The sequence below is a fragment of the Aulostomus chinensis genome, chromosome 6, assembly GCF_037954235.1.
Source record: "Aulostomus chinensis isolate RoL2024-O1b breed Wild chromosome 6, RoL_Achi_v1.0, whole genome shotgun sequence".
Classification (NCBI taxonomy): Eukaryota; Metazoa; Chordata; class Actinopteri; order Syngnathiformes; family Aulostomidae; genus Aulostomus; species Aulostomus chinensis.
Genome location: NC_141325.1, coordinates 30,663,411 through 30,684,308, shown reverse-complemented (window position 1 = coordinate 30,684,308; position 20,898 = coordinate 30,663,411). Strand labels below are relative to the sequence as shown.

Sequence of the window (20,898 nt, the reverse complement as noted above, 5' to 3'; positions counted from 1 at the left end):
TACTGCTTCTATTAATACTACTGCTGCTACTACTACTGCTACTGCTGCTTCTACTACTGCTACTGCTGCTTCTATTAATACTACTACTGCTGCTACTACTGCTACTGCTTCTATTAATACTACTGCTGCTGCTACTACTACTACTGCTTCTATTAATAGTACTGCTGTAATTCTAATAATATTAAACAGAACACTTTGAGTTCACTAAACTACTGTAGCATAGTAGTGAGTGAAGGGCCAACAGTATACACTAACAGACAGAATCCAACCCAGACCCCAGACCCAGACCCAGAACCCACCAGCAATGCACACACCTTGCTTGCTATCACATGATCGGTTGCGGATTTAATCTTGTCAAAGACATGAGGACAGAGGGATTTTTTTTTACATTTGAAACGATTCACTTTTATTCTTTTTGACGGAGAGAAACTTCAACTCAGCAGTCACAGTGAAAACTGCGTCTGACCACAGTCCAGCGACACATCCCTGAAGGTCGTCTTTCGCTCCGTGTTTCTGGCCACCTGATGTTTTTGTCTCTGGAAAAAAAAACAAAAAACGGAGGAAACTCGCAAGAGCTGCACGCTGTTCCCCAGCCAGCTGCTAACAGCTTCTAATAACGACGTAATTAAACAGGTCTGATGAGAATTTTCTCTGATCGTATCGGTGCATTCAAACAATTTGGTTAAAGCAGCTTTAAATTAATTTCAATAAAAAGTCGAGTAGTTTTAGCAGCAGATGTCATGCAGGAGCCTTGAAGTTAAGATGAGACACCAGCAGATGTGCCTCGTCCAGACAATGAGATACAGAAACGTTCAGGATGAGTCACATCCCAGTGACAAAAACTGAGCAGGGACATAAAAGTGTTGTGCAAATAAGAAGAAATGACAGGACGACGTCACGTGGTGGATCCGCTTCACTTCCCCCCGTCCGACGCGTCCCAGCACAGGAGGCGCTGTGGCACGACGACCCCGAGCTGAATCAGGAGCATTTCCAAGGTTTTATATTTGACTGAGCTGATGCAGGAACCTCTGTGGGCAGGTCGTGAGTGTGATGGCGTCATCCTCGCCTGTGTGGGCACGTGTTAGCTGGAGCGCTCCAGGGGTTCTACGTGGGATCTAGAGAACGCAGAGTTTAGCACAGGATCACATCGGTTATCTGGTCACCGCCTCCACGCTGCAGCCTTAGAAGTCCCTTCAAGCCTGTGAATACGCAGATGCATGAACGTGTAGAAGCCCATTACCACACAACTGCACGGTGAGATTGATTCCATTCATCCGTGTTATTAGAGGCCTGGACGGCAGCCAATCAGGCAGCAGGACAGCATGACAGCAGAGCACCGGTGACAATTCAATTAGCTGCCTCCATCTTCGCACCACCTCCACATGACCTGCCTCACCACGTTTTGCTGACGGTCAACCTACGTGAAGTGATGTCATCATTAAGTTCCTCCACAAATGATTCCTGGAGGGGGGGGGGTGCTCCTCCCTCAGCTCTGAGACGGTTTCTGCATAAAAACTGTAGAACATCACAAGCACGTGCAGCTCTGGATTCTCTCTCTTCATCCTGCAGCTGCGCGGCTTCACCTGTAACCTGCTGTTGTATTTCAGGGTTTGTGTGCCGCGTGATTCATAAACAACTTCCTGCTGTGTTCTGTTCTGACCTCCGCTCACGTGTGCACAAGCTGACCTACATTCACTCAGCGCCACGTTTAGGAGAAATGAAACCAGTTGCCTCCATTTCCAGGAGGGAACCATCGACCTCATCACCAACCAAGATTCGCCGCATCACAGGAACAGCCATCGAACCGTGGGTTCACTCAGACTGTCAAGGGCTGGAAATGTGTCGTCGATCAAAAGTTCGCTGCCAGAGTCAAACCTTGGTAAATTACAGGCAGGTGAGGGTGCAGGCCGGCTTGGACAGCTACACACGCAGCTGCACCATTAGCAGCAGCAGCAGCAACCGCAAGCATGTGATGTGAGGGTCCCTGTTTGGTCATGTGGTAACCCTCACATGTAATGAAGCGTCAAGTGGCACAAATTGGAACTTTAGGATGAACTAATGTGGTGGTCAAATGTCACTGCCACCTCCCTTTAACACAACATCCATTGGGACTCAAGGAGGACTTGGGCAGGGTCAAAGGTCAAGGTCACGGTGACAGGCACAGCTTGTGGAGGTACATATTCACAGTGTAGTGCTTCCAGGTGGGTCGGTGGCAGGAAGCTGCTAGCATCAGGTACGTAGCTGGCTTCACGGGAGCGTTGTTAGGCTCGAGCTGCTCCTCCCGGCTGTAACCAGTTCTTCATCCGGGAACCTCAACCAGTGGTTTATGCAGGAGAAGGTGAGAAACGCCGTCATCAGTGAGGTGGTACAGTCCAATCAGAGCTCTGCTGAGCGTCTTTGAAGTGTGGAAATAACGGTGGTCAATATGGCAGCCAAGACATTTAGCCATGCAGCGAGATCTCTCTCTGACACAGAGGACGCGGCTGCCTGCGCGTCACGGCTCGATTTTAGATGACAAATATTCACACTGCGGTCACATGGCGCATGCTGTCGTTACATTGACACGCCGGCCCTCTGTTCTGCTCCAGGGGATGTTATCAAAGTCAGGTTGCCCAGAATCCTCCACAGCACTCGCCGCAAAGCCTCCGGAGCGCCGCGTGTGCACGTTACCCAGTAAATGCATCAAAATAGAGGAGAGCAGCACTCTGCTGCACGCCGGCAGCCTCGACAGGGTTTTAGGAAAGTGACACAATCACTGATCCAAATAATCCTTGGCACTGAAATTAAACTGCACTTCTTTATCGTCACTGACTCTTGCTGTGCTTCTCTCCCACATTAAAGTGCAGTTCACAGCAGAAATCCTGCGCTCGACAAGAATTTATGAGTCAGGAGGAAACTTCAAGCCGCCGTGTGACTTTGTGTCAACTGCAAACAGTCGTGAAACTTCTGTCACTGCAACTCCCGAAAGCTTGAACTCATGTTTGGTTTTAGGGCTTAGAAATGCAGTTTTAATTCACAAAGGGGGCGTCCCAGTGATTCTCTGGCACGTGACCGGCCAGGTGCTGACACGTACACGACGCGCCTCCACCAACCAGAACCAGAGACTCAGAGTGAGAGGTTTCTGTTGATGGAGCTGCAGACGGCGTTCTCGGGTGAAGGAGCTTCGCAGAGAGGTTGCTTCCACTTTCCCCTCCAGTCATTGTGTTGTTTAGAGAAATGGCACCATTCAAGTCATCGCCCACATCGCTGTGAAGAGAACAGAGATGTGGGAGCGCAGAGGAGACTGTCTGACCTTGATGGAGCAAATTAGCATAAATCTGCCCTTTGGGCCTCACACACTGGGCGGCGGATGTGAGTGGAAACCGATTCAGCGCTGCGAGCTGCTTCTCGTAACCTCGTATCCTACCAGGAAAAAAGAAGCTGGTGCAGCTCCCCGGCTCCGTCAGACAGTTCTGATGGAGAGACAACATGATTTCACCCCCTGTTCACACAGAACTGCAGTTCTACTACTCAAGGTTTACTTCTTGTGCGTGAAGTACAGAAATGAAAGAACAGCTATACAGACGTGCAGGGGCTAATCAGCCCCCAGAAGTACTGGAGTGGCGTTTTTATAGGACACCCAACCACAGTGCCCTGGTGTCGCTGCTGTAGATCCTGGTGATGTGGATCCGTGAGTCCATGTCTTGCTCATTCCTGCCTACAGCTGGATCTCATCATCTAGAGGAGGAGACTGGTGGTGGATCCACTTCAGAACCAGATCCGTGCCAGTCCTAGTGGTGATGCGGCTGAGGGGTTCAGGTCTATGCAGAGCAGCAGGGATGGTGCATCACCTTGGTATGTAACACCTGAGGCTCACCTGAGCAGCCTGGAGTGGTTCTCCAGAGTTGTTCTCCTGAGCTTCCTGAGTTCTCGATGAAGGTTCTCAGTGTTCTGCCGATGTTGGACGTTTCCCAGCTCTCCAGTATCCATATGAGTGCCGCTCAGGCACACTGAGGCTCTGGTCCATCCAGGTGGTGTCAGGTGGGTCTGCCTGGTCCTGCAGTCTATCCACCAGTCGCTGGTGCTGGGTTCCTCTGGTACTGCTACCAGTTCTTTTCTGGGTCCTGCTCGTGTATTGGACCATGTTCCTGTTCACCTTAGCTGCTGTGGAGCCGGGTTACTGGCTGGCAGCTGGAGGGATCAAACCCGTCTGGGGTCCTTCATGATCAGGACTGCCCTCCTTGAGTCCACTGTCCTGGGTGGGTCCCGGACACCAGCAGCCGGTCCAGTGGTGCTGCCGGGGTCACAGAGGTCAGTGAGCGTCCTCGGTGAGTAGGTGTGGACCATGTCGATGATTATTCAAGCTATGAACTGTTATTAAGGTTTTACTCTGTTCTCTCTAAGAACTCTGGAGAACCTCAGTTTGTTCCTTCACAGCAGTGAGAGGAGGACACGTGCAGGTCCTGACCAGTGAGGCTCACAGTGTCTTCTTCATTTACCGCCGCAGGTTGGGCTCCTTGCTGCCGCCTGTCACGGGACTTGAAGCATGGTTGCTGCCCTTGGAGGGAATGCTGGTGCTGCTGATCGAGACTGCAGGCCATCATTTAGTTGGCCGGATGCTTCAGCCTTGAAAAATGTACGTTCCCACTTGGATTCTAGCAAAATGAAGACTCAGAAGCTTGAATATGAATGTTTATGTTGTAACAGTCGTTCGACAGAACAGAGATTCCTTGACTTGGTTCCTTAATTGTCCCAGTGGAGAGTTTTTCATCAAGAGCAGATTCACCAAACACATCAAACCTGTTTCTCTCTTGGTGGAGGCCTGCAGGGCCGCTCCCACCTCATTGGTTTACAGCAGCTATGTTGAACCCCCGAGCTGCTTTCCTCGTCGGCTGGGTTCGTTTGAGCAGCTGCAGTGTGAAGCGGCGGGCCAGAGACCAGTTCCCCAACCAGCCAAGCACCGAGGAAGAAGTCGATCCCAGCAGCTACAGTCCAGAACCTATAGAAAGCACATTTTGCTGCATGAAATATAACCAGCCCAACAATACGTGCAGCTTGAAATGAAATAAATCAATGGAAGTCATTTAATACACAGGCCATTCAGAGGACATCAGTCATTGTGTGTTGCAATAGAGTCCAGAAAAAAGATGTATTATTTATCACAGTGTGTATATCAGTGCGCGCGCACACACACGCACAGACAGACAGACACACACACACAGACAGACAGACAGACACACACACACACACACGTAGCACCTTGGTGCTGCCTCCTATCTGGCAGGCAGAGCAACGCTGGGCCTAATTGTGTCTTGGAGCTACTGCTCTGCTCATCTCTGGAGATCTCATTAGAAGATCCACAAGCTGTTCAGGCCCATAGCAGCTCTCCTCCGTCTCTCATCTCATCAGCAGAACAGAAGAACTGAGCCGCCGTCGCCCCTGTGCAGTATTGACAGAATAAAGCAATTATTGTTTATTAGGAAATTGCACCGTGCACCTAAAGAGAGATGCATAGAGACAAAGAGATAAACTGCTCTGCTCTGCGTTTGATCTGACTGCTAGCTGTCGATAGCGAGTGTCTCGTTAGCGTGCGAGCGCCATGCCAGGAGAGCAGAGCGCCTTTCAAAGTCCTCACCAAGTTTTGCCCATTTGGCTACTGAAGAGCCCAAAGCATCACTTTTGTTCACCTGCAACCAAACTCTTTTCACTCGTTCATCCCTCTGTTTTCTAAGTCTCGGTGGGGAAGTTCAGCATTACGCAGTATGAAGGTGTAAAATACTGCACATATACAGTAATAGTACACAAACACAATATCGTGACTGCAGGTCCAACATGGTTCCTTTGAAGCGGGTGTACATGTCCGGCCCTGCTTCGTCCCACTTCTCATATTCGCTGCCCCGCTGGAGCCGACATTCATCGACACCATGCTGCTGGTCACTGACCGCCGTCTCCTCTGGGTTCCTGGGGCGTGGCAGGCTGGACTGAGACGCTCGGACGGTGCCATGTCTGCAGGACTGAAGGTTTGATGACTTCAGGGGATGAAACCACTGCCAGACTTCCTTCACTCAGAAACAGACAGAGAGTTTAAATCTTCTGTTTGCTCCGCCTACTCGGCGCCTGTTTCCTGACCAAGCAACAGAGAAGGGAAAATATGACAAGACTTTGTGGTCACGAGTCCAGGACAGCGGAGGCTCTGGCTGGGATCAGGAATATTAAAGAGGTGAAATATCATTGTGACACAATTATTTTAGCTGTTCAGGACAGCCGGTGTCACCATGGCGTTGGCGTGTGGTGAAGTGTTTGAGTAGACATCAACAAAAAAGGTCATTTTGAATTTATTGTGGGAGATTAAGGAGGTAAATGAACGTTCACCCCTGACATCAGCAACACAATCTACCTACTTGCTCATTAAAACTTCAGCACTTTTGTCCTCGTTGGTGTGGCGGCTGTGGCGGCGGCGGTGGCAGCACATGTCTGTTCTGTCTCTCCAAACAGCTCAGTAATTGCTGTCAGGTTTTCTGCAGACAAATGCACCTTGGACGGCTCTCTAATGTTGAAGCACATTCTTCCATTGGTTTGGTCTCACCACAGAAACACTGCCCCGCCCCCTGCCCCGCCCCCTGCCTGCAGCTGAATAATGAAGTCACCTCTACTTCTTGGCTGCAGTCCAGCCATAAAAAGACATTGTCAGCATCAGGATGAGCATGGACGCGAGTCCCGTCCATGAGACAGATGTGGTGTCCTTGTGATGCCCCCCCGCCCGCCCAGCCTCTCCTTTGACTCCGGCCCATCGCTCACTGTCGCCCCGTCTTCCTCTGGGAGGGAACACGGACACAGACTCCCCCTGCAGGCGGGGGGTTGAGGGGCTCTCGTCAGAAGCACATTCGCACTCTCAGCCTCATCAAAGGGCGTTCAGGTTCCTGACCGCGGCCCCGACCTGTGGGCCACTGACTCCTACTGGTGCTTGTGGCAGGTAGGAGCGATAGCAAATGTAGGTCGATGGGGTCACGGGGGTCATGACCAATGCTGACCCTACATTTGTTTTCCCGACTTCCCAGAGCTGTGATGAGGACCAGGACACTCTCTGCTACTGTCCACCAGTGTCCTTGTTTTACAGAACTGAACCAGAAGGGTTCTTGGTAGCTGGCTTTTACCTCCAATCAACTGTTGGACCGTGACCCGCTCGGTTCTCTGAGCGTTCTGACGTCACAAAGCAGCAAAACTCCTCGGAATGAATCGGTAGAGCCTGAAAGCAGAGTGAAGGACGGATTTAGGCACTGGCAGCACGTTTGACCCCGAGGAAAAATCCTCCATCAAACGCTTCCAACCTGATGTGGCTCCACAAGTCCCATCGCCACGGTCAGCGAGGACCTCCAGCGTTTGACAGGTTCTCCTCTCCTTCCTCCTGTTTGGTCTCACGTCCTCTAAAGCACCGATGAAGACAAACAGCTGACGACAGACGAGGAGCAAAAATCTTTGAGTGTTGTGAAAGTCATGAGAAGTGAAAGTGACACAGCTCATCATAAAAATGATTTATTATCCTAACTGTTACCAGAGGACGGATATCAATGTTTCACTCTTTACAATATATTACTATCAGTAGACTGCTGTATACATCGTTTATATAGCAATAAGTGGGTACATGCTTGTGGGAGCGACATTCCTGGTCAGATGAAGCAACGCAAAACCAACAGAGGACGAAAAGGCACATGATTGCTCGTGTCCATCCACAGAGAACCAGCCGGAACGGGGGGGGGGGGGGGGGGGGGGATGGAGAGGGGAGGGGAGAGAGAGAGAGGGGGAGAGAGAGAGTATGTTGGGAGGGGGTTCCAAAAGAAGAGGTTAACTAAACCCAGAGCTAGTTAGTCAGAGCTAAACCCTAACCACGGTAACCTGCTAGTTGGACTCCTCCCTCCTGATCAGGACATCACACCTCCCTCCCCAGTCTGCTTTCCCTCCTCCTGCTTGTTGGAGGTGCAATCTTCCTGTTAGTCTCCCTGATTTGATTTTCTTAGGTTTGTGTCAGGAGGAAGTTAACAGCCGTCCTACTCGCCATCATTGGCCGTCCTACACGCCATCATCGTGCGTTAAGAACATCCAACTCCACTCAAATATGACGACCAGTTTCTCTTGCTGGTGTTAACTGGGTCTATGTTGTCAACGCGACCACACCGACTGTGACAAAAGATAAAATCGAATAACTGTCTGATGGTCAGATGTCTCTGTCAATCACGAGAGCAAATCCCGCGTCCCACAGCTATGGCGGCTGTGTCATTCTGTATTCGGGCGTCGTGTGCTGGCGAATCCTCCTATTGCTGCTCCCTCAGGAACCCGGAGGGACAGGAGGAAGGAGAGAGGAGCTCAGCCGGAGCAGGTCAGCCGGAGCAGGTCAGCCGGAGCAGGTCAGCCTCTCGCGGGTGCTGGTGAACTCCATCAGTTCCCTCTGACTAAAAGCAAAGTTACATCATTTGTAAATAAAGACACACGGGAGGTCACTGATGGTGGATCGTGGCCTCGCTGCTGCGTTAATGATGGCTTTGATAGAGAAGTTAAGCACTCGCTCAACTCGAGGTGAAAATACGACTCTGATCAGCTGCTCTGGCGCTAAAGACTCACAAATATTCCACCTTCAGTTTGTCAACTCAAGCTTCCTCTGGGAGTTTGTTGATCCCTGGAAGGTGAAACGGCTCCTGGTTGGACGATGAAGGGTAACTCTGGCGTCGTGGCACTGACGGCCTCTGTCTCTCGGTCCGACTGATGTTTGGAGACCTACGTTACTGGAACCGTTCTAGTATAGGAAGCTGTGGTCAGACAGTGAAACACACCAGAATTATCCTTCAAGTCTTTCCAGGGCTGCAAACGTGTCTGAAGCAATTTTCTAAATCCAAAAGAATCACTTTGACATGGTCGTGGTCAGCAGTTCGGCTCGGATTTGTTCCAATTCCCACACAAGACAACCCAAACACTCATAGATCTGAGAGTTTCACCATGGAATCAAAAGAACTGGTAGACTTAGCATCTGGAGCTACTCTCAGGTGCTAGTCTGTTCTATACACGTAGCTGAATGTCAAGAGATGCAGGCCGTTGCCCTGGCAATGGCGTGCTGTAGCATTGCTCAGGAGCACGTCAACTCATCAGATTCTTCTTTAAGACCTGAAAGCTCTGTGGTCCGAGGGAGCTCAAAGTGCAGTGGAGGCTGCAGCACTGCCAGTCCCTGCTTTGCTCTCAACTGTCCACAGCGTGACATCACACCGCCCAAAATGTCTGGCTGGAGGCTCGCTGGCGCTAATGCCTGGGGTGCTTAATCCAGTTTCGTATGATCCACTTCTGACCGGAGCATCTCTGCACCACCAGCCGAAGGCCAAAGTTGGCATCTTTGGACATTTCAACCTCCAAACATCGACCGGTGTCCCTGCTGATGATCGGACCGTTCTGAGCCAGACAGACAAACAAATACAGACACAGACACTCAGAGTCCCCGCTGTGGTCATGACATCAGTCACAGGTATTCAGGGTGTTGTCATTTACCTGGGTGAAGTCCCAAAGCCTCTGGGAAATCCTGGAGACGGCGTCACATTTCTTCAGGCTGGGCGTGCGTCCTCTGCCGTCATCAACGAGGCATTTAGTGTCAGGCAGGAAGGTGGTGGAGCCCAGAGGTCCCAGCTGGAGGAGCCCCTCGGTGGAGTAGCGGGCCAGCTGGAGCAGAGGGCACAGGGGCGTTATGCTGGTGTAAGGGGGGGGGGGGGTAGCGGGAGAAGCAGAAGGAAGGAAAGAGGGAGAGAGGGAGTGCAGCAGCAGCTGTTTGTCCACGATTCATATTGGAAATTAGTTGATTTCTTAATACATCAAAATATGTGATTTAAAAGTAGCTCAAAGTGATACCTCAACCCAAAAGTGTATCTTAGCCTCCAAGTACTTGCTAACAGGAGTATTTAGCTCACTAAGATGTTTTCCCCTCCTGCATCACTTCTTTTTGACCCCAGAATGCAGGAAGAGCCAGCCAGGTACATTTAGCTTGAAGCTAACAGTGGCAGACGGCTAACAGTAGGTAAACTGTCCAGAGACATCTGGTCACCACCTGTCCAGGTCTCCTTGATCCAGCAGGAGGATCAGTGACCCACTAACAGTGTGACTGCAGCTCAGAACGAACCGTCTCACTTCTGCTGCAAGACGGTGAACTGCTGCCGACTTGGAAATGTTAAAAGTTTTGGTTTTATTGATTTTATGTAAGCAGACGAGGACCTGGCGAGTCGGTAAGCTGGTGTTTTTTGGATCGTTCCGCTGTTGTTAGCCGTCAGTCTCCATTAGCTTCAAGCTAAATATACAAAGATTCTTCTATCCCAGAATGTTCCAGCACACTCAAAAGCTCCACAAGCAACAGATGGATGATTGTGTTCACCCACATCAGCTGGTTGTTAGTCTCCACGCAGGATTACACAAAAGTTGCCAGGCTGATTTTCACAAAACTTGATGAAGGGGTGTAACTCGGGCCAAGGAATTTAAGCTCAGGAACATTAAAATTGAGACGGATCCATTTAACATGGTGAAAAACTGCATTCATTTACGGCGGCCTTGGCGGAGGTCTGCTCTCTCTGGTTTAATCCAGCGCCCCTCTAGTTTAATTATGCGGAACAGCTAAATTGATGACCAGGACGTCGGATCATAAAATAGATATTTCCATTTACAGGTGGGTTGTAAAAATCAATAAGTAGCTTTAGCTCAGGCTAACTGTGCAACTGCCAGCTATAACTTTGGCCAGACTCAGGTTTTTGTTGCCGCTGCCAGACGACAAATCCAAAAAGCTGTTTTACTGACAACACTTTAGTTTGTTGTGTTGTTTTTATGCAGTCAAACAGAAAAGTTCAAGATGGGATTCATTTTCAGCAACATTTGCTGAGGGATCAGGAAGTTTTCTGGACTCGGTCATGAAAGCTGGAGTGGGACTTTTACCCTGCGAGTTCTCACACTGCTGACTCAGCGTATCTCTGCCACAAACCTGTTTCACAGTACTGAGGGAGCCAGTGAATCTGCCGTCTGGTCGGACTTCCCCACGCTGGCGTTTGGTGCCTCTCACATCAACCAGCAGTGATCAGAGCGTCGGAGATAACAGTGGTGGTGGTGTGTGTGTGTGTGTGTGTGTGTATGTGTGTGTGTGTGTGTGTGTGTGTGGTGGGGGGGGATCTAGGAAAAGTGTCTCCTGGCGTTGATGCTCCTGATGAAAGCAGCTCCGGTTTCCAAGGAGGAGAGCGATCACCGGTGAGAGGGCGGATGATAATCAGAGGAGAGAAGCTGAGGACACACAGACGCCACGCTGCTGTTCTTGGATGCTGGCAAGGCAGGAGACTTCCATCACTTGTTGCTTTTGAAGAAAGTACACAGGTTTGATTCCAGTCTCCTGGACTTACTGTACGGTGAACTAGAGAAACTGATGTCTTAGCAAACGGAGCCTGGAAATCTGGCGCTTCGTGGAACGCTCTTGCTGAGCAGCAGAAAAACTTAGATTTGTTTTGTTTTTTGTCTGCGTTCCCAACCCAAGCCGTTTACATCTCCCACCTGCAGAGAAGTGGTGTGAGTGAGTCACTGCCATTCTTGGGACAATAAATCCTCCGGACCAACAGAGCGTGTGATGGAAACTGGAACATTCGCCTCACATTCTTGTATCGTCCACGCAGCCTTCAGCTCTTCCGTCACCATCCCGCCACTCACGACGGTTCATCGTCTCTCCACGTGAGAGCGAGGAAGCCAACGCTATCCAAGCATCAAGCATCACTTGAAGACTCAAGTCCTCCAAGAGCTCCTCCTCTCCTAAAATGCCTCAGACATCTTTATCCCGTCTGCTTGCACTCTGTTTGATTTAGTGCTCTCTCCAGGGTCTGCTGGAGTACGAGTCACTTTGGATGAAAGCGTCTGCTCAATCAGAAAATATGACACAATCAAATCTGTGCAACTGTCATTGTGTCTTGACGTGTAGAACAGGACCACACTGCAGTGTGCAGCTTGTGAAAGGCTCCTCCAAACTCGACTGTTGAACGCTGCACATAAACAGCTGCGATGATACGGATCTATTACATAAGGATACAGTTGGCATTTATTATTTATGGGAACGATCCTCGGAAAAATGGTACAAAAAGATGGGAGGTCTTCAGTACGGCAGCAGGCTGCAGCTCTGGAATAACCTGTGAATCCAGACGGCTGAGAAGGTCTCCAACGATTCACATGACCTGGAGACGGATGTTCTGAAGGTCGGACCGAGACAGAACCTTCGCAAATGCGGGTTCTTGTGACTATCATCTGAGACAGGCTGCGGTGGGGGGTCTCCTGCTGCCCTTCACTGGTTCTGCCTGCTGGCATGGTGATGTCTGAGTGTTTGTGAGTGGAAGGTTTCTGGAGCTTTCATCCCCAAGAGAGACTCAGAACTAAGTGGCCTGTGTGGGTGTTGCACCTTGTAAGAAGACAGAATGCAAGTGGCTTTTAATCCAATGTTCTGCCCTACAGGGCCACTCAGAACAAATACTGAAACAATAAAGTGCCTCTTCGCGTGTCACTCAAGGTTCCCAGGAGCCGGCGCTGCAGTTCCGAAGGATGCTGATGAGGATCATTCCGTAGACTAAGAAATGTCACACATTTTCATGTCCGACCAGAGCTGCGAACTCTTATCGCGGAGGTCGTTCCTATCACAGGCATCATGTGCTGCTGTCTGTCAGGCTTTAAGAAGATTGGAGGTGTGAACTATGAGTTGGCACCAGGAAAACCCAGTTTAATCCCCTCTAATGCCTGTTTACAGCTCCGTCTGACAGCCTTTTATACGCTAATACATTTAAAATGGGACCATAACAAATAATTAACGCAGGGAAATTATTCTACTGAGCCAATTAACCTCGGCAGCAGCTTTCCAGCGGCTCTGCTGGAGCAAAAGTTTTGCTGCCACTTTTGGAGGTCAAGTTAATCAGTATTTTCAAATTAGCTGATTAATTGTGCTGCAACCCTGTGACAAAATACAGTAAATCACAGGATGCAGCGCTGGCGCCTTGGTGTAATCTCTACTCTTCTACTACCTGGCTCCTCCAGGAGCTGTTGAACTCGTTCTTGCTACCGATTACAGCAAATATTCTTAGAAGCTGAAGCACGTGTCGTCTCCACGAGGGACGCTGCCTCTCCACAAACCTGCAGGGATATAAGAGGCCCTGTATGAGGGGAACCGAGGTTGCCATCAGCGCACATAGCTGGGATTCCTCTCATAATTTGCCATATTCTGCAATACTTCACTATTAAAGGTGTCGTGTAAAGGCATAAAGAGGAGGACAAAGAAAAGGAATGCATCATTTAGGTGAACTGCTGGCTGTGCATCTATCGAGCAACCAGGAGGACTTTACTTTCTTTGCAGTGCACTTTAGCACAGAGGTGAAGAATTATCCACGATTTACATTTCCACTGGGAGAGGCGGCTCACAGACTCATTCCTCAGCAGCACAATAAAGATTTATTCCAGCAATTCTACTTGTTTCACATGTAAAAGACGCGATTGTAAAAGAATACAAAATCAGGGTCCCGCACAATTGAATTGGTGCTGCTCACAGCAATGTTGGTCATCACCGTAATTTAATGACTCAAAGGTGGAGAATTCATCTCCATTTGTGCCGTCCCTGAGGCAGCGGGATTAACGGGAAGCGTTCCCTCACTGGAGGAGACGCCGGCGAGCTGCTGGCCTCCGTGCGGTCGTCCCTGTCATGAAGGATTGACAAATGACCGGCTTCAGTGTGACTGCACTAACAAGTTGAAGTGTGAAAGACTCTGGCAGGAAGCTCCATCCGGACCAGAACCGCCCATCACAGCAACAAGGCTGGGGCCCCTAAGGCTCGAATTGGTTCCTGATCCCGGAGGCTCACGGACCTCCAGGGTTCTGGGTCTGTACACTGAGTTAAGTACCTTCCACAGATAAATACATCCCTTTGAAAAATGAATTCACTGAAACTGTGAAACTGTGAGTGAGACTGTGCTACTGGACTAAACAGAAGCTTGAAGAACATTCAGTGAAGGGAAAGTGGAACATTAGTAGCAGTAGTAGCAGTAGTAGTAGCAGTAGTAGTAGTAGTAGTAGCAGTAGTAGCAGTAGTAGTAGTAGCGTCCTGGTAGTTCCTTCTAATGCACACTGACATATATATATTTATGTGTGTGTGTGTGTGTGTGTGCCACATAGCCACATATATAAGTATACGTGTGTATATATGTATATGTAATATATAAACACACATACACACACGTATACAAACGTACATAAATACATAGATACATACATATGTGTGTGTTTTACGGATACTTATACTACCATATTGTGGCTCTAAAAATAATAAACATATGCAAATAATCCTATTTCAAGTATTATTTCACTGACTGCCTGATCGAATACTTCAGTATTTGTTTTTCACTACTTCAGTGTTTGTGAACCGACTACACAGAGTCCTGAAACTTTAGCTGCCAATAAACTTCAGTTGTGATTCTGAGACGGAACACAAGCTCTCCCACCCACAGTGCTATTCTCCTGCTATATGCAGGACCCAGGTATGTGGAACACACACACGCACACGCACACACACACACGCGCACACACACACACACACGCACACACACAGTCTTTTCTCTTCTCCAGCAGCGTCTCACTTCATATTCACATATTCTCACCTGGGAGTGGCCCACTTTTCTGTCTTTGCCTGCTGAGCAGCTAAAAACAGCCCCTGGAAACGTCCTCGCTTTGTTCCAGTCACGATGTTGCGTCACCTTGGACGCTTTGTTCCACCTGATGGTAGAAACATGTCCTACCGTCTCTTCTGCTGTCCAGTCAGGCCCGTTCATCAGGAAGCCTCTCTACAAGAGTGCGTCACTCTGCTGCTGGGGACTCAGCTTCTACTCTGACCTACTAAAGAGCCTGAATATGTTGGACGCGCTGATCACCAGTGAACGACCACGAGTTTGACATCACGCTGGACGTGGTGCGTGTGAATGTAATGCAGCTGCAGGCAGAGTCCTTGTCAGCACTGTAACTGAGCAGTGTCTGTGCATTTCCAGTTCAATGTCTCACTCTCACTGAACACACAAAGATGATTGCGGTCTGACCTGTGAGGACATGCCATGACACGGGTACAGGATGGCTTTGTCGTCATCCTCGGAGCCCTGGTCCAGGCAGTAGCCGCTAGCCTTGCTGTTCCTCACCTGAAAGATACAACCAGAGGTGCTGCAGCCTTCACATCCATCTTTACTTAAAAATGAAATGGACAACCAGGAAGTGGTCATTTCCTGGTTCCCCCACCAACAGGAAGTGAGCATCTCCAGGTGCCTCCACCAACAGGAAGTGGTCATCTCCTGGCTCCTCCCCCAGCAGCCAATAGGATCGCTCCATGTGATTGTGGTGATTGAACCAGTAAATCAGCTGAACAAAAGTTGATGATCTTCCAGGTTCAGTTCATCAAGATCATCTTCACTAATGAACCCTCTGATGATGCTGGAAGCCTGGATGTTAGCAGTGCTAAGCTAACGGTAGCCTAGGGAGGAGCTACACCAGGGTCACATGACTTCAAGGTCACCACCACTAAGCTTCAGGCTTCTTGTGTTTCCCCCTGATGACCTTTAATGACCTCCATGACCTCTGTAGGCTCCTCTAGGCTCTTGTTAGCAACCCAGGTTTTTAAGACTCCACCACTCCACCACCCTGATATAGAACTGAACCTCCACCATCCACCAGTCTGGTGTTACTGGTGGATCTGATGTAGACCTGAACCTCCACCATCCACCAGTCTGGTGTTACTGGTGGATCTGATGTAGACCTGAACCTCCACCATCCACCAGTCTGGTGTTTACTAGTGGATCTGATGTAGACCTGAACCTCCAACATCCACCAGTCTGGTGTTTACTGGTGGATCTGATGTAGAACTGAACCTCCAACATCCACCAGTCTGGTGTTTACTAGTGGATCTGATGTAGACCTGAACCTCCAACATCCACCAGTCTGGTGTTTACTGGTGGATCTGATGTAGACCTGAACCTCCAACATCCACCGGTCTGGTGTTTACTGGTGGATCTGATGTAGAACTGAACCTCCACCATCCATTAGTCTGGTGTTTACTGGTGGATCTGATGTAGAACTGAACCTCCAACATCCACTGGTCTGGTGGATCTGATGTAGAACTGAACCTGCTCATATCTTCAGCTGCTGGGAGCCACACCCCTGATTTCAGGTCCCTGACCTGGAGACCAGGGAACCAGACGTTCTACTAAGAGAACTGATTTCTGGGTTTTGCTATTTGGGGGAAAGAGATTTCATTTCGATTTCTTTCTTTGACAGGACAAGTTATTCAAGTTGTACCTCTCAAAGATTTAGAATTTAAAAGTACCTTGGGCAGTAAAAATCTGTCACAGGAAGTGGTTATGTACAGTATGTCAGCAATACTGCCTCGTCTATCTACATCTCGTGGATATTGACATGCTGCTGGTGGTTTCTGCTCCTTGTTGTGATCACATTTGCTGCAGAAGTGAAAAAGAAAGCAAATCAATGTGTGTATTTAGAACGGTTCCCTCCTGCATGCGTGTTGCAGCTGCTGCCACCTCCAGCAGTGACTGATAACCTCAGACTGACGGCCAGGCCATGACAGGATATCAGCATGCAGCCATCGGTCCCGGTTCTGTCTCTGCCTCTCCTCCTGGCCCCAGATGGCGTGCATTGATCATCAGCTGGTGTGATTTGAATGCGTATGGCTTCATTTCCAGACTGTGACATATCTATCATGCACTGTTGTCAGGAAGGGTTCCGGTCCGCTGCTCTGACCAGCGTGGCCGGCTGCGGCACTGATGCTCAGTGACTGATGACACACACTTCTACTGCGGCAGCTGTGTGGCAACACAAGGTAACTATTTTTCAGATTGTCAACAGATCTGAAATAGTGGCGCTTAAGTCGGCGTGCTGCGTGGAGCCCACTGGCTGGCCACCAGAGGAAAACCAAAACAAGAGGCGTGGAAACAAAGATGCTTGTGAGATCTGATGGATCGAGAGGTTAATTCTGATGTATTCTGACGTCACTTTTGTGGGGAATATTGTTCTGCTTCTGTTTTCCAGCGTTGACATTGACAGGAGACCAAGAGCTGTGGATGCCTGCGTGCGTGCCTCTGAACGGCGTCTGACTCTGGAATGTGTGTTCAATTCTTCAACCTGTCATAATCCTGTTTTCTTCCCCCACTGTGCTGCGTGTGCAGCCAAGCCCAAAACAATCAAGTAAGACGGGAAAACTAATAAGAGTTTAATTAAAATTCATTATGAGGAAATGGCGTCTAATCCTGTCTGGTGATTCTGCATTGCTATAGCAACAAGATACCTTTGCCTTAAACTGGATACAGTTAATTCATTTGTATTATCTTTTAAGAATAATCATTAATGTGGGGAGTAAGCTCATTACTGTGGTGGGATTGTTTATCTGCACTGATTAATCTGTGCTTAATCACTGTTGATGTGCAGAGTTTTACAGAAGCTACCGCATATTCGCTACCGACAGAAGCTAAAAGTCCTCTCCGTCTAACTTCCTGTCATTTATCTTCAAAACCACATTGTTTCTTGAAACCGCAGACAAGGACATGTGGGCTCACCTCGCCGTATGTGATGGTGTTGTTGTAGATACGCATCTCGGGGTAGACGTGCTCAAGGTACCAGCGGAAATTCCGACACTGGAGTCTTTTTCTCAAAGCCAGGCGCTCGGAGACATCTCCAAAATCAACCCCAGGGTTCTGTTGGCAAACAGCAGGAGATTAAAACAATCCAAGCCGGCAGGAACTTTACTTACCTGAGAGCAGGAAGCAGCAGCCAGGCGTTGAGGTGCTGAACGCAACAGGCGCCGAGTTACCAGACGGAGAGACGAAGCATCATGAGAGGAAACTCTGATTAGCTGAGCCCTCGTGGTGCTTTCAGACTGATTTAGGGGAAATAATCAATGATCTATCTGGCTCAGAACACACACGCACACACAAGATGTGTATAGGTGTGTGTGTGTGTGTATTTAAAATAAAATAAAATATTTAATATCACTATATTTCAAGATTAATTCATTATGGGTTTCAGGATCCAGTGTAATCCAGTGATCCAGTGAGGTGTCAGTCACTGTAAAGTGTCAGGGGTGTGCCTTTGTGTGTGTGTGGTCTCATCCTGGCTGAGCAGCCATTAGTAATCAGAGTGAAAGTAAAACCACAGTGGCTGAGGACCGGCACAGACAGTGGCAACACCAGAAGACTGAGAACACAGCTTCATCAAACGCGTGTGCAGCATAAAAACACTGCAAATACACACAACACATCCAGATACACACAGACCAAGAACACCGGGAGCACCTGAAAAACCTGGAGCACCTGAAACACCTGGAGCACCTGAAACACAGGGAGCACCTGAAACACCTGGAGCACCTGAAACACAGGGAGCACCTGAAACACCTTGAGCACCTGAAACACCTTGAGCACCTGAAACACCTTGAGCACCTGACACCTGGAGCACCTGAAACACCTGGAGCACCTGAAACACCGGGAGCACCTGAAACACAGGGAGCACCTGAATCACCTGGAGCACCTGAAACACAGGGAGCACCTGAATCACCTGGAGCACCTGAAACACAGGGAGCACCTGAAACACCGGGAGCACCTGACACCTGGAGCACCTGAAACACCTGGAGCACCTGACACCTGGAGCACCTGAAACACCGGGAGCACCTGAAACACCGGGAGCACCTGAAACACCTGGAGCACCTGACACCGGGAGCACCTGAAACACCTGGAGCACCTGAAACACCGGGAGCACCTGAAACACCTTGAGCACCTGAAACACCTTGAGCACCTGAAACACCTTGAGCACCTGAAACACCTTGAGCACCTGACACCTGGAGCACCTGAAACACCGGGAGCACCTGAAACACATGGAGCACCTGAAACACAGGGAGCACCTGAATCACCTGGAGCACCTGAAACACAGGGAGCACCTGAAACACCGGGAGCACCTGACACCTGGAGCACCTGAAACACCTGGAGCACCTGAAACACCGGGAGCACCTGACACCTGGAGCACCTGAAACACCGGGAGCACCTGAAACACCGGGAGCACCTGAAACACCTGGAGCACCTGACACCGGGAGCACCTGAAACACCTGGAGCACCTGAAACACCGGGAGCACCTGAAACACCTGGAGTACCTGAAACACCAGGAGCACCTGAAACACCGGGAGCACCGAAAACACCGGGAGCACCTGAAACACCTGGAGCACCTGAAACACCGGGAGCACCTGAAACACCTGGAGCACCTGAAACACAGGGAGCACCTGAAACACCTGGAGCACCTGAAACACAGGGAGCACCTGAAACACCTGGAGCACCTGACACTGGGAGCACCTGAAACACCTGGAGCAGCTGAAACACTGGGAGCACCTGAAACACCGGGAGCACCTGAAACACCTGGAGCAGCTGAAACACTGGGAGCACCTGAAACACCGGGAGCACCTGAAACACCGGGAGCACCTGAAACACCTGGAGCAGCTGAAACACCGGGAGCACCTGAAACACCGGGAGCACCTGAAACACAGGGAGCACCTGAAACACCGGGAGCACCTGAAACACCGGGAGCACCTGACACTGGGAGCACCTGAAACACCTGGAGCAGCAGAAACACCGGGAGCACCTGAAACACCGGGAGCACCTGAAACACAGGGAGCACCTGAAACACCTTGAGCACCTGAAACACAGGGAGCACCTGAAACACCGGGAGCACCTGACACTGGGAGCACCTGAAACACCTGGAGCAGCAGAAACACCGGGAGCACCTGAAACACCAGGAGCACCTGAAACTGACCACCCTCAGCCACGTCTCTGGTCCTGACTACTCTTGTGTCTTGGATAGCACAGTAGCTTTGCTTTGTGTATTTGTGTGTGTGCGTGTGTGTGTCTCCCAGATGACATGTTATATAATCATGACCTCACAAACAACAGTGTCACATGTGACCATAGAACCCTTGAATCAAGAGATTTTAATTGGGTCCGGTTCGTCCGTTCCTTTCTAGAGCGCTACGTAGCTGAAGCAGGGTGAAAGGATGCTAACTGACTTCCTGTTGCCATGGTTTCTGTGGCGCTGGGATGAAATTACTTTGTGAATTAGTGTTGAATGTCTTGTCTTATATTAACTGATGCAGTTACAAGTCATCTCATAGTTTGACAACATAACACAACAAATTTCCATCGAGTTCAAGCGATACTTCACCTAAAAACTATATTTGGCCTTTAAGTACTCACTGCCAGGAGTCTTGAGCTCACAAAGGTGTTTCTTCCTCCTGCGTTTCTTCTATGTGACTCCAGAATTAAGAAAGAGCCACCCATGCGTATTTAGCTTGAAGGCTAACAACAGATAAACTGTCTAAACTCATGAATTTACAAACCCTGTGTGTCACCGTCCGATATTATCCAAGTCTTCTTGTTGGTTTTTGTCTGAAATCCAAGGATTTTTTTAGATTTCCGAGCATCCAGCTGGATAAAGAAGACCTGGATTATGCTGGATTTTTCGGGACAGTTTAGGTGTTGCTAATAGGGGGTGGTAGCTTTAGCACTTCAGAACGATCCCTGCAGGTCACAAGGTTCTGACTGGGCTGCCAGCCAGAGCAACAACAACAACAACAACAACGACAACAACAACAACAATAGCAAGCCTAATCGTCTGCTGTTGTGGAGCTGGAGTGTGGGTGTGGAGTCGGCCATTGTAGTACATCATAAAGCCTCCTCCCACAGAGTAATTGCGCTCTCAGTCGGTAGCTTAGCTAATAACAAGAATGGTTGTATTGTGTACAGGTAGGAGGTGTGTGTGTGTGTGTGTGTGTGTGTGTGTGTGTGTGTGTGTGTGTATGTATGTTTGAGTTGG

The 20,898-nt window shown here is 49.5% G+C and overlaps 1 protein-coding gene across 3 annotated transcripts in view; it reads right to left on the bottom strand.

The window, feature by feature from the left end:
• Nucleotides 1-323: 323 nt before the first annotated feature.
• Nucleotides 324-20,898, bottom strand: part of galnt9 (polypeptide N-acetylgalactosaminyltransferase 9) — a 92,128-nt gene continuing 71,553 nt past the window's right edge. For all 3 annotated transcript variants that reach the window (XM_086207521.1, XM_086207522.1, XM_086207524.1), the window contains 7 exons: nt 17,607-17,744; nt 15,090-15,185; nt 9,508-9,675; nt 7,308-9,411; nt 7,134-7,225; nt 5,239-5,418; nt 324-4,978 (listed from right to left, as the gene is read on the bottom strand). In XM_086207521.1, the coding sequence (XP_086063647.1) occupies nt 9,265-9,411; nt 9,508-9,675; nt 15,090-15,185; nt 17,607-17,744 (549 nt within the window). In that variant the 3' untranslated portion in view covers nt 324-4,978; nt 5,239-5,418; nt 7,134-7,225; nt 7,308-9,264. The remainder of the gene's footprint in view (nt 4,979-5,238; nt 5,419-7,133; nt 7,226-7,307; nt 9,412-9,507; nt 9,676-15,089; nt 15,186-17,606; nt 17,745-20,898) is intronic.